Here is a 14650-nt window from a genome sequence, read left to right as displayed (position 1 = left end):
ATGCCCTAAGGATGGGGGTGTAATTTGGGGCTGGATTCTGTGGATTTGTTCTACTAAGGGTGGTGCTGTCCACAGGCACAAGGAGCCCCTGGTATAAGGCGAGGAAGGCTCTTTGCACCTGTGAAAGGCAGGTGAGCCATTAAAGGAAAAAGTCTGTGGGATCCAACCCATCAATACTAAAAAACACCTTAACAACCAAGGACCTTTGTGATGGGAAAGGCGTCAAAATGAAGAAGAAGGGGAAAAAGAGGAAGAAGAGTTGGTTTTTATATGCTGACTTTCTCTACCTTTTTTAAGGAGTCTCAAAGCGGCTTACAATCTCCTTCCTTTCCTCTCCCCACAACAGACATCTTGTGAGGTAGGTGAGGCTGAGAGAGTTCGGAGAGAGCTGTGACTGGCCCAAGGTCACCCAGAAGGCTGCATGTGGAGGAGCGAGGAATTGAACCCAGTTCACCAGATTAGCGTCCACTGCTCATGTGGAGGAGTGGGGAATCAAACCTGGTTCACCAGATTAGAGTCCGCCGCTCTTAACCACTACGCCATGCTGGCTCTCCTTTCATCAAACCCAGAACTCCTGTAGGATGCCTCTGGTCATCCAGGGGTGCTTCCCCCCCACACCCACACCCATAAAGGATACAAAACCCCAACAAGAACACCTGCGGCATACCAACATTCGGCCGGGTCCTCATCTGTCCCCCTTGCTTCTTCTCCAGGGTGGAGGCGGTGGAGGTCTTCATGCTGAACATGGGCTCCAGGCGGGTGGAGCCTCGGTAGATCCACTCGCAGCGTTTGTCATCCTGGCAGGCAGAAACAGGGACAAAGCCACGGCCGAGAGTGAGCGGAAGAGGCCAGGGGTTCATCTGCGCAAACGCATGCTAACTTGGCGTTGGGCACCGTGGGATTCTGGGGCTGCACCTCCTCCTCCACACCAGGGGGTGTTCACCCACCGCAAGCTCTACGAGACAAATCAGCCGGGGAGGGGGGAGAAGAGAGGGTGGGGTGGGACAATGACCTCGGCACGAGACCGGCCGCACTAAACGCAACTCGGATTCTGCAACAAAAGGAGACTCACACAAGGCAACCCTACCAGGAAGAGGATTTTGACCAGACTCCCATCCACTTCCTCCACGCGGGACTTCCACCAAGTGCCGTCCCACTCCGTTTTGATGAGCTGACCGCTCTTGAGCAAAACCATCGGCCGGTTCGGGTAGGCCGTGACGTACTCTTCGATGAAATCCCGACACGAAATGTCTTCGATGTCCTCCCAAGTCTTTTTGACTGCCCAAAAGGAAATGCACAATCAAAACTACATTTGCGTGACACATATCGCTGTACCATGCCCTTTATAATTCACTATAAATTTCTAGAACTATAAGAAGCAGGGGGGCTTTGCGGTTGTTACCCCAGATCTCTGGAATGATCCCCCCATCATGAGTCCAATTCCATCTTTGCTGATATAATCCCCAGGAAGGGGCCATGGCTCAGTGGTAGAGCATCTGCTTGGCATGCAAAAGGTCCCAGGTTCCACCCCCCGCATCTCCAGTGACAGGATCAGGTGATGGGAAAGACCTTTACCTGAGACCCTAGAGAGTTGCTGCTGGTCTGAGTAGACAATGTTAACTTCAATGGACCAAAGGTCTTATTCACTATATGGCAGCTTCATGTGTAACTAACTAGTTTAGTCAAGTAGGGGCAGATTCTGTGGATAGTGCCAGGGCTGTGGCTCAGTGGTAGAGCATCTGCTTGGCATGCAGAAGGTCCCAGGTTCAATCCCCGGCATCTCCACTTAAAGGGACTAGGCACGTAGGTGATGTGAAAGACCTCTGCCTGAGACCCTGGAGAGCCGCTGCCGGTTTGAGTAGACAATACTGACTTTGATGGACCGAGGGTCTGATTCAGTAGAAGGCAACTTCGTGTGGGTTCATGTGTGGCACTGGGCGAGTCTGTTTGCTAGGGAGCTGTATAACATTCTGGGTTCTTATCACCTTATATAAGGTAACTGAAATTTAGAGGACTGCACTGGGAGTCCTCTGGCACAGAACTGCGTACTTTTCTGATCACCTGCATCTCAAAAGGATATTACAGTGCTGGGAAAAGGTGCAAAAAAAAAAAAGGACAATCAAGATGATTAAGTGGCTGGGGCACCTTCCCAACAAGGAGAGGCTACGCCAGAGAGAGAGGGAGGAGACAGGGTCCAGGTTTGTAAAAATTAGACCTAGGGTGGAGAAAGAGGATGGGCGAACTTTTTCCACGAGATGCAAAGGCAGGCAAAAGTAACCTTTGGGACTCAGTGCCACAGAATGGCCGCCAGCTCAGTGAGCTTTTAAAGAGGGCTAGGCGAATTCGTGGAGGGGAGCGGGTCCACGGCAACTATGTTCAAAGGCAGTAACTGAATGCCAGTGCTGGGGGGGGGGAAACAGGACAGTGGCTGTTTCCCTGTGCCCTGCTTGTGGACGGAGGGGGACTATCCGCTTGGCCGCTCTGGGAAACAGGATGCTGGGCTGGCTGGACCCTGGTCCTGATTTGGCACGGCTAGTCATGTTTTCACACACATTTTGTGAAGACCAGTTGCTATTCTCTGTCCCAAGTGCTTCTGAAGATTGAAGGAGACGACTGAGAAACTCCAGGCTGAGTCAGAATCATACAGTTGGAAGGGACCACCAGGGTCATCTAGTCCAACCCACTGCACAATGCAGGAAATTCACCACTACCTCCCCCCCACACCCCCAGTGACCCCTACTCCATGCCCAGAAGATGGCCAAGATGCCCTCCCTCTGATCATCTGCCTAAGGTCATAGAATCAGCCTCGCTGACAGATGGCCATCTCCTCTTCTTGAAAACCTCCAGGGAAGGAGAGCTCACCACTCCCCGAGGAAGCCTGTTCCACTGAGGAACCGCTCTAACCGTTAGAAAGTTCTTCCTAATGTCTAGATAGAAACTCTTTTGATTTAATTTCAAACTGTTGGTTCTGGTCTGACCTTCTGGGGCAACAGAAAACAACTCGGCACCCTCCTCTATATGACAGCCCTTCAAGTACTTGAAGATGGCTATCATATCACCCCTTAGTCTTCTCCTCTTCAGGCTAAACATACCCAGCTCCTTCAGCCTTTCCTCATAGGACTTGGTCTACAGTCCCCTCACCATCTTTGTTGCCCTCCTCTGGACACGTTCCAGCTTGTCTACATCTTTCTTAAAGAAGGAAGTGTAAAGAAACTGGGATCCCCAATTTCTTTGGTTACAATTCCTTGGTTCAGACCAGGGCCTAGTATGACCTGATATTAAACTCAGGAGGCTAAGAGAGGCAAATGGTTCACTCAGCAATTTACAGCCGTGAGAACCACCTTTGTTTTGAAGAATGTGCTTTGAAGGAAGGGGGCAGAGCATGCCAGATGCAAACTATTCCAGCTCCCTTCCTCCCTAATTGAAGGCCGTTAGTTACCCTAGTAACAAATCTGTCAGCCTTGCTCTTATCTCCGACTTGAGGATGTCCAGGTGTTTTGATTGCTGCAGAATCAGAAATGCCTTGGTCATCCTGACGTGATATAGAGGCAAGTGTGACACATCAATCAATTATAGGTTTATGACTCTCTTTGCATTCTCATTGGTGTATTAGGGCCCATGTTACTGAGAATATGAAGATAAAAGCAGACCTCGTTCATACAGAAATCATGAATGTTATGGCTATGGCTGGTCCATGCCTGACTTCATCACAACTCATTCTGATTTTGCCCATAGGGGAAACTCTTGTCCGACTGACTCTGGAAACTTGCATGCTGAAAACCAAGACGCATGAACCTTTGAAGAAACTGGTAACTTGTAACAAAACCTCTTGAAATCTTACCTTAAACTTTGCCAAACATTTGAACCTAAGAACTTGACTGTGTAGCTAGATATATTAAGCTTTGTTATTTTTGTGCTTTAAATGCTTCACGAATTTTCCTTCTGTAACGAGCACAAAACCTTAAAATAAATCTTTAACCTATATTGGTGTGTCTTTTGACTTTGTGGATCCTAAGGCTACATCTGAAGTGCCTTTTTGTTTGTGTGACCACCTACCAAGGCTTAAAACCTTTTATTAGCATAATCCTCACCTGCTGGGCATCCTACCTTGCATGAGAGGGCTGTGCTGTAATTTGGAACCAGCTGGCAGAGGCTGCCCCTATCCTCTGCCGGGGCTAACCGTTTGCATAGGGGCTGGTGGCAGCTTTCCCACTGAGCACGGGAGAACTCCTGGGCTCAGTGTTTTGTTTGAGAACTAGCTCTTGTGTGTAAAGTGCCATCAAGTCACAGCTGACTTATGGTGACCCCTTTTGGGGTTTTCATGGCAAGAGACTAACAGAGGTGGCTTGCCAGTGCCTTCCTCTGCACAGCAACCCTGGTATTTCTTGGTGGTCTCCCATCCAAATACTAACCAGGGCTGACCCTGCTTAGCTTCTGAGATCTGACGAGATCAGGCTAGCCTGGGCCACCCAGGTCAGGGCTAACCTTAAAAGAGGTCCTGCCAACCTTAAAAGAGGTCCTGCCCAGCAGAGGCTGGGCGGCTTTCCTCTACAGGAAGGCACAGCCAGAGAAGGAAGACTCACGTGGCCGGCAGATCAGGTAGAGCTCGGGCTGAATGACGTAAGAGGCGTAACCGTCATCGAAGAAGATCAGGAACCTGGAAGAAAGAATACGGCAAGGCTGACCCTCGGCCATTGCTTTCAGAGGGACAGTAAAGGGGCCAGTTGGGCTGGGCTAAGTCTATCTCTTCCGCTTCTCCCTCTCCCGAAATATTAGAAACTTGAGGGCATGCAATCAAGTTGATGGGCAGTAGATACAGGACGAACAAAAGGAAATACTTCTTTATGCAGCCGGTGATTAAAACGTAGAATTCCCTGCCGGAGGATGTAGTGATGGCCGCAGGCAGAGACGGCTTTAAAAGGGGATTAAGACAAATCCATGGAGGGTGGATCTATCAATGGCTACTAGCCATTGCGACTAAAGGGAATCTCCATGCTCAGAGGCAGCCAACCAGTGCCAGGAGGCAACATCAGGGGAAGGCCTCAGCTTCTTTGCTCTATTGTTGGACATTCAGAGGAACCGGTTGACTGCTGTGTGAGACGGGATGCTGGACTAGATGGACCCTCACTGGTCTCGTCCAGCAGGGCCCTTCTTATGCTCTTCTCGGGGCCTCTGTGCCCTGTGGTTGGCCCTCCTGAGGAACCCCTTGGCCGCTGTGTGAGATGGGATGCTGGACTGGATGGACCACCGGCCTGTTATCAGCAGGGCTGCTTCTTACGTTCTTATGACGGAGCATGCAGAATGACCACCACTCCCAAGAGACCTCTCACACCCCACTTTTAAGGCTGGAGATTGACAAACGCTGAGCATGATGGAGCCAGAAGCTTGGGAACCAATTGATGAGGGAGGTATAACGAGAACACGGCTCGCCTCCTGGTCGAAAGCCCCAAGGAACAACTCTGTCAAGGCAGGCTCAACATCACAAGAATTACGTGCTGCATTACAACTAATAATGAAGCTCAAGACTATGCATTCTCCTGGACTTAACAGAGATCTGGGATTCCTGTCTCATCACCATTGCTAATTTCTCCACGCCTACTACCCCTCTGCATATCCCACCTAATCCAATCATGCCTCCTAGTGTCATTTACTTGCTTTTGACATTGACATTGTGTGTCTAATTCACTCTTCTCTACTTAAGGAGAGATGGACTCACATTCTAGTTGTCTCTGAGGAAGGGAGCTGTGGCTCACGAAATCTCATACCCTGCCAGAAATTTTGTTAAGTCTTTATGGTGCTACTGGACTCTTGCTCTTTTCTAAAGTCAGACTCAAGTTTTGTAGCCGAGAGGCTACGTTCTATCAAGCTTTTGAGCTTCCTAGGAAACCTGACTCCAGCTGTTGGGAGGCAGACACCCGGCCCAAGCGGAGAGGTGTCCTGACGCAGCAAGGTTTTGAGAGCGGCGGCCTCCTCTGACCTCATTTTGTTCTTGATGTTTGGTGTCTCGGCCACAATGCCGGCGTACAGCCACATCTGGTTCCCGTCTTTGTATTTAGCCACCACCCGGCTCCCGACTTGCAGGCTCTCGGGTGACGGGTGATAGTCATACGCGATGTGGTTGCCCGACAGCAAGCTTTTCCCTTTGTTGTCGAACTTCACTTTGTACTTCTTCCCGGCCCCTGAGGAAGACGGCCAAAAGGGAGGGCAACAGTCAGTTGCGACCTCTGCGTGGGACAAAGAGCCAGCCCTGCAGGACGCCGTAGGGCTGGTTCTGGTTTATTTATTTATTTAAATTTGTATTCCGCCCTCAATCCCCGGCCATAGCAGCGCTCAGGGCGGATAACAACAATCAATAACGAACAATACAACTCATAAACATCTATCATTAAAATCCATAAAATCATTCATAGAATCATAGGGTTGGAAGGGACCACCTGGGACATCTAGTCCAACCCCCTGCACAATGCAGGAAATTCATAACTACCACCCCCCACACCCCCAGTGACCCCTACTCCATGCCCAGAAGATGGCCACGATGCCCTCCCTCTCATGATCTACCTAAGGACCTAGAATCAGCACTGCTGATGGATGGCCATCTAGCCTCTTCTTAAAACCTCCAGGGAAGGAGAGCTCACCACCTCCCGAGGAAGGCTGTTCCACTGAGGAACCGCCCTGTTAGAAATTTTTTCCTAAACTGAAGGTAAACTGTGCAGCCAATTTGTGGTAGGCTCTGCCACCTGCGGCAGCCATGTTGTGGCCACCCACCATGTCTTGTCATAATTCCAACGGTGACCGCAGGCTCAAAAGGGTTGGGGGCCCCTGATGTGGAGATTCACAGGCCTCTTCACAGAACTACAGTTCCCAGAGAATTTACTTTAATGATACTGTTCATGTGGCCAATTCGGCTCTGAACAATGTCACACTGAGACCAAAAAAGAAAAGAAAAAAGGAACTATCTAAATAACCCATAATGAAATTAGTATTTTTAAAATCTTAACTGACTGGGAAATAAATTTGGCAACTGCCAATGTAGTATTAAAATCCACCCCTGCTAAAAGAACCCTCAGATTATCCAGTTCAGAGACAGATTCCCGAATAAAAGGCTTTTCCCATCTGTCTCTAGCCTTGTTGAGCAAGTCACAGCTAAACAAGAAATGCTGAAGAGTGTCTATTTGTCCAGAACCACATTGGCATACTCTCTCACAGTATGGTAACCTATTTAAATGACCCATTAACTCCCCTGATGGGATGGCATTCAGCCTAGCCAACATAAATAATAGTCTGTATCGCGGGGATTATAAAAAAAATCAAAGTACATTGTAAGGGATTGCGGTAGGTTTGGACCTAGGTATAGAGGTGAGCACACCCTACGTGCTCTTACTGTAGTATTTCCAGAATCCAGTTTTTGCAAGCTGCTCAAGTTTTTTGCAGTTTGCAAGATCTGAGCAAGGCTGTCAAAGATAGGACATTTTGGAGGACTTTGATTCATAGGGTAGCCATGAGTCGGAAACGACTTGATGGCACTTAGCACACACATACAAGATGGAAGAAAGAGCTGCCGATGACCAGTTCCCAGAGACCTTGGGATGGGCAGTGCAGCCCACGCAGAAATCTGGCTACCGTTAATCTTCCGGACGTGCTGTAACTTTTGCTCTTAAACATCCCTTTTCAGCCGAAACGAGAAGCAGACACAGACCCCGCCTGTCTTCTTATCTAGCCGGATGGGAAACGGCAAAGCCATGCACGGACCATCCCACCTGCAGGGCTGAGGCGACCACGTTCACTCACCCACGGCCTGGATAGCGATCAGCGTCCCCTTGTGCCAAGTCTTGGTCCGCTTCTTGCCCAGGATGCGGTCGCCCACCGTCAGGTCTCCGTCTTGGGTGATTTCGCATCCAGGACTGACTTGCTGGGATCCTGCCAGAGAGTTCTAATCAGGAACCAACTGAGAGGCTCAGTCTTCAAGAGGGACCCATTCAACCCTGCCCACCTCTCTACTACCCGCTCACCTGTCCCCAGCAGTTCCTAGATGCCAAGTCACTTTTGTCAGTGGTCAGCAGCTTTAAAATTTATTTGGGAAAAGCAACACCCAGTGCTTCAAAGACTGATATTTATGTCACCTGGGCATTTTCATCTGCTTTCCGTGCACAGAACATAATTTCAGATGAAGGGAGTAGAAGATAGTTTCAGATGTGGGAGGGGCTGTGGCTCAGTGTTAGAGCATCTGTTTGGCATGCAGAAGGTCCCAGGTTCAATCCCTGGCATCTCCAGTTAAAGGGACTAGGCAGGTAGATGATGTGAAAGACCCCTGCCTGAGACCCTGAAGAGCCTTGGAGAAGGACTGTGGCTTAGTGTTAGAGCATCTGCTTGGCTTGCAGAAGGTCCCAGGTTCAATCCCCAGGATATCCCGTTAAAGGGACCAGGCAAGTAGGTGATGTGAAAGACCTCCGCCTGAGACCCTGGAGAGCCGCTGCCGGTCAGAGCAGTCAATGCTGACTTTGATGGACCATGGGGCTGATTCAGTATAAGGCAGCTTCATGTGTTCATGTGTAATCTTGGCCTGGCATCCCCAGCTGCAAAGCTTAAGGTTACTCACCGGACAGCTTCACCCCCTCAGTTATCCCCACTAGTTCTCTGCCTCTCAGGGGTGCTCTCCTGCCTCCAGAGGAGAGGCGGGTGGCAACTAAGAGACGGGGTATTTTCAATGGTGGCACCTTGCCTTTGGAACGCCCTCCCCCTTGAGGTTCGCCTGGTGCCTACTCCACTTTCTTTTAGCCAGGCTAACAAACATCTGTTTACCCAGGCCTTTAATTGGTTTTTTTTTCTTAACCAGTGGTGTAGTGGTTAAGAGCGGCAGACTCTAATCTGGTGAACCGGGTTGGTTTCCCCACTCCTCCACATGAAGTCTGCATGGTCTTATTTTCTTCCTGCTCACTCAGTATAAGGCATCTCATGAGCAGCGGACTCTAATCTGGAGAACCGGGTTTGATTCCCCACTCCTCCACATGAGCAGCGGGCTTTGATCTGGAGAACCAGGTTCGATTCCCCACTCCTCCAGATGAAGCCAGCTGGTTGACCTTGCGCTAGTCACAGTTCTCTCCAAACTCTCTCAGCCCCACCTACCTCTTAAGGTGTCTGTTGTGGGGATGGGACGGGAAGGCGATTATAAGTCGCTTTGAGACTCTTTAAAGGCAGAGAAATGCTGGGTATGAAAACCAACTCCTCTTCTATTTTACGGAAAGTTTTTATGCTGCTGATATCCAATGGCTTGTTTTTTGTTTTTTAATATTGTGGCTTTTATTGTCAGCCACCTTGACTGGGAGTCTCAGGCGATGGCACAGAAATATTCCAAAGAAATAAACACCCACCTCTTTTGTTCACGGCATCCATAAACTTCTGCACGTCCTGAGCTGACCTCCTCATGGCGGCCATGGCTTCTCGAAGCTACAGGAAGAGAACCAAAAAAGGAGCCTTGTGGCTTAGCCTTGAAGACTTTGCAGATTTACTGCAGGGTCAGATCCCACTCCTTTGGAGGCAGGAAATCTGTCCTCAGATGGCAGATATATGCAGGCAAGAACAGAAATACAAAAAAGGGGCAAAAAGGAATAACAGAATAGGAAGGGGCCACACAGGCCATCTAGCCCGACCCCCTGCTTAATGCAGGACCAGCCTAAAAGCATCCCCAAGAAAAGCTTGTCCAGCCTCTGCTTAAAGACTGCCAGTGAGGGGGAGCTCACCACCTCCCCAGGTAGCTGACTCCACTGCCAAACAACTCTTACTGTAAAAACTTTTTTTCCCCTAATAGCCAGCCGGTACTTCTCCGCCTGCAATTTAAACCCATTATTGTGAGTCCTATCCTCATGACATGAAATAAAAGAGACAGAGGAGGGGTCGACGAGGATGATCCGGGGCCTGGAGACCAAGCCCTGTGAGGAAAGGCTGAGGGACTTGGGAATGCTTAGTCTGGAGGAGGCTGAGGGGGTACATGGTTGGTCTCTTCAAGTATTTGAAGGGCTGTCCCTTGGAGGAGGGCAGGGAGCTATTCCTGTTGGCAGCCGAGGACAGGACTCGCAATAATGGGTTTAAATTACCGACGGAAAGGTAGTGGCTGGATATTAGGGTAAAAGCTTTTTTACAGTAAGAGTAGTTCAGCAGTGGAATCGGCTGCCTAGGGAGGTGGCGAGCTCCCCCTCACTGGCAGTCTTCAAGCAGCGGTTGGATGAACACTTGTCAGGGATGCTCTAGGCCAAAGCTTCTTAAACTGTGGGTCGTGACCCCATATGGACCCCATAACTGAATGTGGGGGTGGCGAAAAAATTGGCAGCAGTAAATGGAAAAATGAGTACCCAGTTTGCTGGGGGGTACAGGGAAGATGACTGGGGAAGGCACTGGCAAACCACCCCGTAAACAAAGTCAGCCTAGTAAACGTCGGGATGTGACGTCACCCTATGGGTCAGGAATGACCCGGTGCTTGACAGGGGACCTTTACCTTTTTTAAATGGTAAAATTATATTTATACCAAAGAATTGTTTTAACATAAATTTCTTTATGATTTATTATCAGTAAATGTTTGATTTGTATACCTATTTTATATACCTATATACCCGGGATCGTGTAAAGATTTCTTGGGCGAAAAGGGGTTACGAGTGGAAAAAGTTTGAGGAGCCCTGCTCTAGGCTGATCCTGCATTGAGTAGGGGGTTGAACTAGATTGCCTGTATGGCCCCTTCCGTCTCTATGATTCTCCGATTCATGTAAAGATCAGTTTCGGAGTTCCTGGAAAAGACTCCAACTAGGACCACCTTAGCAAAACAAGTTTTCGCAAGGTTGTTGTGCTGACCGAGTTCTGGTCCACTCACCAAGGACTGGTCCTTTGCCATTTTGTTACTCGCATCGCCTGCAATTAAGAGACAAACACATTATTATTATTATTATTATTATATAATCAGGCTACAGCTTATTCAACAAATGGAAAAAGAGCCGGCGGGATGTGATTGGCACAGTGCGGGACAGGGAACCCGGGTTCAAAGCAGCAGTCTGCCATGAAGCTCAGTGATGGAGCTTGGGGCTCCCCCTCTCTCTTGGCCTATCCTACCTCGCAGGGTCGTTGTAAGGATAAAATGAGGACAGGAATCAAGGATGATGCCCTGAACTCCGCAAAGGAAGCCCAAGACGGGCTCCATTCCATGTTTGGCGATATGCAACACCAGATATGAGGCTGATGAAGGTTGCTGTTTACAAAATATGGAATTCCCTTCCTACAGGCCTTTTCCATGTTAGTTTTCTTGGAACCAAGCAAATTGTAACTCCCCCCCACCCCCAGTATTTGGTTAATTCGAGGGATTTTCTTCCCATCCCCATCTCTCACTTGTCTTCATATACAATTTTGTGATAAAATGTTTCTTTATTTTAACTCTTCTTTATTCTGGTCCCTGGCCCATTTATTAACCATAGGTTTTTGTGCACTTTTTATTGTTTCATGAAACAAGGGGTACGTTTTTAAAAATCAGCCATACAAATAAGTAAGAAAAGAACCTCAGATGACTTGGAAGAATAATAGAACCTCCATAGTCGGAGGCAGTGTACCACTTATGACCTGGCAGCTAGAGCCACACAACTGGACAGCTCTTTCCATTGCACCCAGCTAGCAAATTTCCCAAGGGCCACTTCCAGGTCACCACAAGGCAAGGAAAAAAAGAACAGTGAACCTGCTCTTGAGAGACTTCTCACCAGAATCGACACTCATGACATCGTCGTCTTCGTCAGGAATCTCGATCACTTCCATCGGCTTGGAAGAAGCGTCGTCCTCGTCAGAGACAATCTCACCGTACTCCAAGCCCAGGTTGGCATAGACGTCCTTGACCAGCACTTCGCACTTGTCTACGGCCCTGTGGGGTTGGAGACTCAGCGTCAGGTAGCTTACGTACCGGCTTCTGCTTGCCTGTTTCGGCACTGTGTCCTGGCAAGGCAGGGCCCCAGTGTCATCGGGCTTGTAAACGGCTACTCTCCTACAGCGAGTAAGAACTGCTTACAGGTGACCAGCCAGGAAAGCTTCTATTGCTGGATAGTCAGCAATATAAAAAATGAACTCTACTGAGAGGCTGTATTCGTAAGAACTTAAGAAAGGCCATGCTGGATCAGACCAAGGTCCATCAAGTCCAGTAGTCTGTCCACACAGTGGCCAACCAGGTGCCTCCAGGAAGCCCACAAACAAGACGACGGCAGCAGCATTCTCCTGCCCGTGTTCCGCAGCACCTCATATAACAGGCATGCTCCTCTGATCCTGAAGAGAATAGGTATGCATCATGACTAGTATCCATTTGGACTAGTAGCCATGGATAGCCCTCTCCTCCATGAACATGTCCACTCCCCTCAAGCCTTCCAGGTTGACAGCCATCACCACATCCTGGGGCAGGGAGTTCCACAATTTAACTATGTATTGCGTAAAGAAATACTTCATAAGAACATAAGAAAGGCCCTGCTGGATCAGACCAAGGCCCATCAAGTCCAGAAGTCTGTTCACACAGTGGCCAACCAGGTGCCTCTAGGAAGCCACTTCCTTTTATCTGTTTTAAATCTCTAAAGGGACTAAATCCACTTGTCTTAGATGGAGTGACACTGGCTTTTTCAGAGCAAGTTAAGAAGTAGGGGTTGCTCATGGACCCTGCCTTGCCCTTTGAAAAGCAGGTTGGCGTGGCTAGCTAGGAGCGCCTTCTATCATCTGATGCACCAACTCTCTCGGTACCTAAGCTCAGCCAACCTGGCCCAGCTGAGCCATGCTTCGGTAACCTCACAGGTGGATTACTGCAACACACTCTATGTGGGGCTGCCCTTGAAGACAACCTGGAAATTACAACTGCTCCAGAATGCGTCGGACTCACCAGGATCAGGGACTAGCTGATGAGAACATGTGTTGCCCATTTTGAAACAGCTATGCTGGCTGCCAGTCTGTTTCCGATTTAGAACATAAGAACATAAGAAAAGGCCTCCTGGATCAGACCCAGGCCCGTCAAGTCCAGCAGCCTGTTCACACACTGGCCAACCAGGTGCCTCTAGGAAGCCCACAAGCAAGATGGCTGCAGCAGCACCATCCTGCCTGTATTTCACAGCACCTAATATAACAGGCATGATCCTCTCATCCTGGAGAGACTAAGGATGCATCATGACTAGTATCCATTTGGACTAGTAGCCATGGATAGCCCTCTCCTCCATGAACATGTCCACTCCCCTCTTCAAGCCTTCCAAGTTGGCAGCCATCAACACATCCTGGGGCAGGGAGTTCCACAATTTAATTATGTGTTCAATTCAAGGAGCTGGTTATGACCTTTAAAGCCCTCCATGACCCGGGACCCACGTAATTGAAGGACTGTCTCCCTCCATATGTCCCTGTGCACCAGCTATGGTTGTCAGGCAGCCATCTGCTGGTCATCAAGCATGGTGTTGTGGTTAAGAGCATTGGATTCTAATCTGGAGAACTGGGTTCGATTCCCCTCCTCCACATGAGCAGCCGACTCTAATCTGAACTGGGTTGGTTTCCCCACTCCTACGCACGAAGCCTGCTGGGCACCCTTGGGATAGTCACAGTTCTCTCTGAACTCTCTTACCCCCTCCTACCTCACCAGGTGCGTGTTGTGGGGAGAGGAAGGGAAGGAGACTGTAAGCCGGTTTGATTCTCCTTAAAAGGTAAAGAAAGTCGGCATATAAAAACCATCTACTCTTCTTCTTCTTCTATCCCACCGCTCAGGGTGGCCCGTCTGGCAGCAACCAGAGCCTGGGCCTTTTTCAGTGTGGCTCCAGCACTGTGGAACGGGCTGCCTAAAGAGGTGTGTGTGTGTGTGGGGGGGGTCCACTCCTTGGAGATCTTCAGGAGGCGCTGCAAGGACTGCCTGTTTGCCAGGGCTTTGGAGATGATTTGAATGGCAGGCTTCTTTTAAGGAGGGGACAGATTTGGGGCTTGCTATTCTATTTTTGGTTTCAGCTGAAAAAATTCTTACTGTTATCGTAAGTCACCTTGAACCGCGAGCAAAGGTGGGATACAAAAGTTTTCATAAAATAAATAAGATCCTTTAGGAATGGCTAATGCTTCTGGGCATCATTTTTGCAAAGCAGAACATCTGGATGACCACTCAGATTGATCCTGAGCTTGTCACAGGCTGATGCTAGCCGAAACGCCTCATGTTCAGAACCTTTAGAGTCTGATAGCATTCCTTGGCATTGGGAGGAAGCCAAGATATATATTTTAATACTATTTTATTAAAAATTTATATCAAATTACACACATACTAACTCAAGGTTCCAAGGACATCGGTATATATAGATATATTGCCTTCTAATACAATCTATTTATAATTTACACAAAAGTAGTTTAGTTAAAATCTATTCAAGGTCCCATGCTAACATTCCACAATATACTGACAGAACCAGAATTATATTTACCCTGTCCTCGATTGGTAAAAATTAATCACTATATTTATTATCTATACTTATCTTCCAAATTATCTATACTTCATACTATATCTCCTCTAACATTTCCAAACAAATCTATTGTTTTATTCATTTAATCTATTGCATATATGCTATTTTTCTAATCTAAGAAATATCTTTTATTTTTCCTGCCTTACTAAATTAGTTTCAATTTAATCATAATAGTG

The 14650-nt window shown here is 48.5% G+C and overlaps 1 protein-coding gene across 1 annotated transcript in view; it reads right to left on the bottom strand.

Moving 5' to 3' along the window:
• Positions 1 to 14650, bottom strand: part of SETDB1 (SET domain bifurcated histone lysine methyltransferase 1) — a 46878-nt gene that overhangs the window by 28138 nt on the left and 4090 nt on the right. The window contains exons 3-10 of the mRNA XM_056853543.1: positions 11730 to 11887; positions 10859 to 10896; positions 9340 to 9444; positions 7789 to 7909; positions 5978 to 6179; positions 4584 to 4657; positions 1088 to 1278; positions 668 to 797 (exon numbers count right to left, since the gene is read on the bottom strand). Of these exons, the coding sequence (XP_056709521.1) occupies positions 668 to 797; positions 1088 to 1278; positions 4584 to 4657; positions 5978 to 6179; positions 7789 to 7909; positions 9340 to 9444; positions 10859 to 10896; positions 11730 to 11887 (1019 nt within the window). The remainder of the gene's footprint in view (positions 1 to 667; positions 798 to 1087; positions 1279 to 4583; positions 4658 to 5977; positions 6180 to 7788; positions 7910 to 9339; positions 9445 to 10858; positions 10897 to 11729; positions 11888 to 14650) is intronic.

Source organism: Euleptes europaea, chromosome 7 (genome assembly GCF_029931775.1).
Source record: "Euleptes europaea isolate rEulEur1 chromosome 7, rEulEur1.hap1, whole genome shotgun sequence".
NCBI classification, from domain to species: domain Eukaryota; kingdom Metazoa; phylum Chordata; class Lepidosauria; order Squamata; family Sphaerodactylidae; genus Euleptes; species Euleptes europaea.
This window is presented reverse-complemented; position numbering and strand designations above follow the sequence as displayed.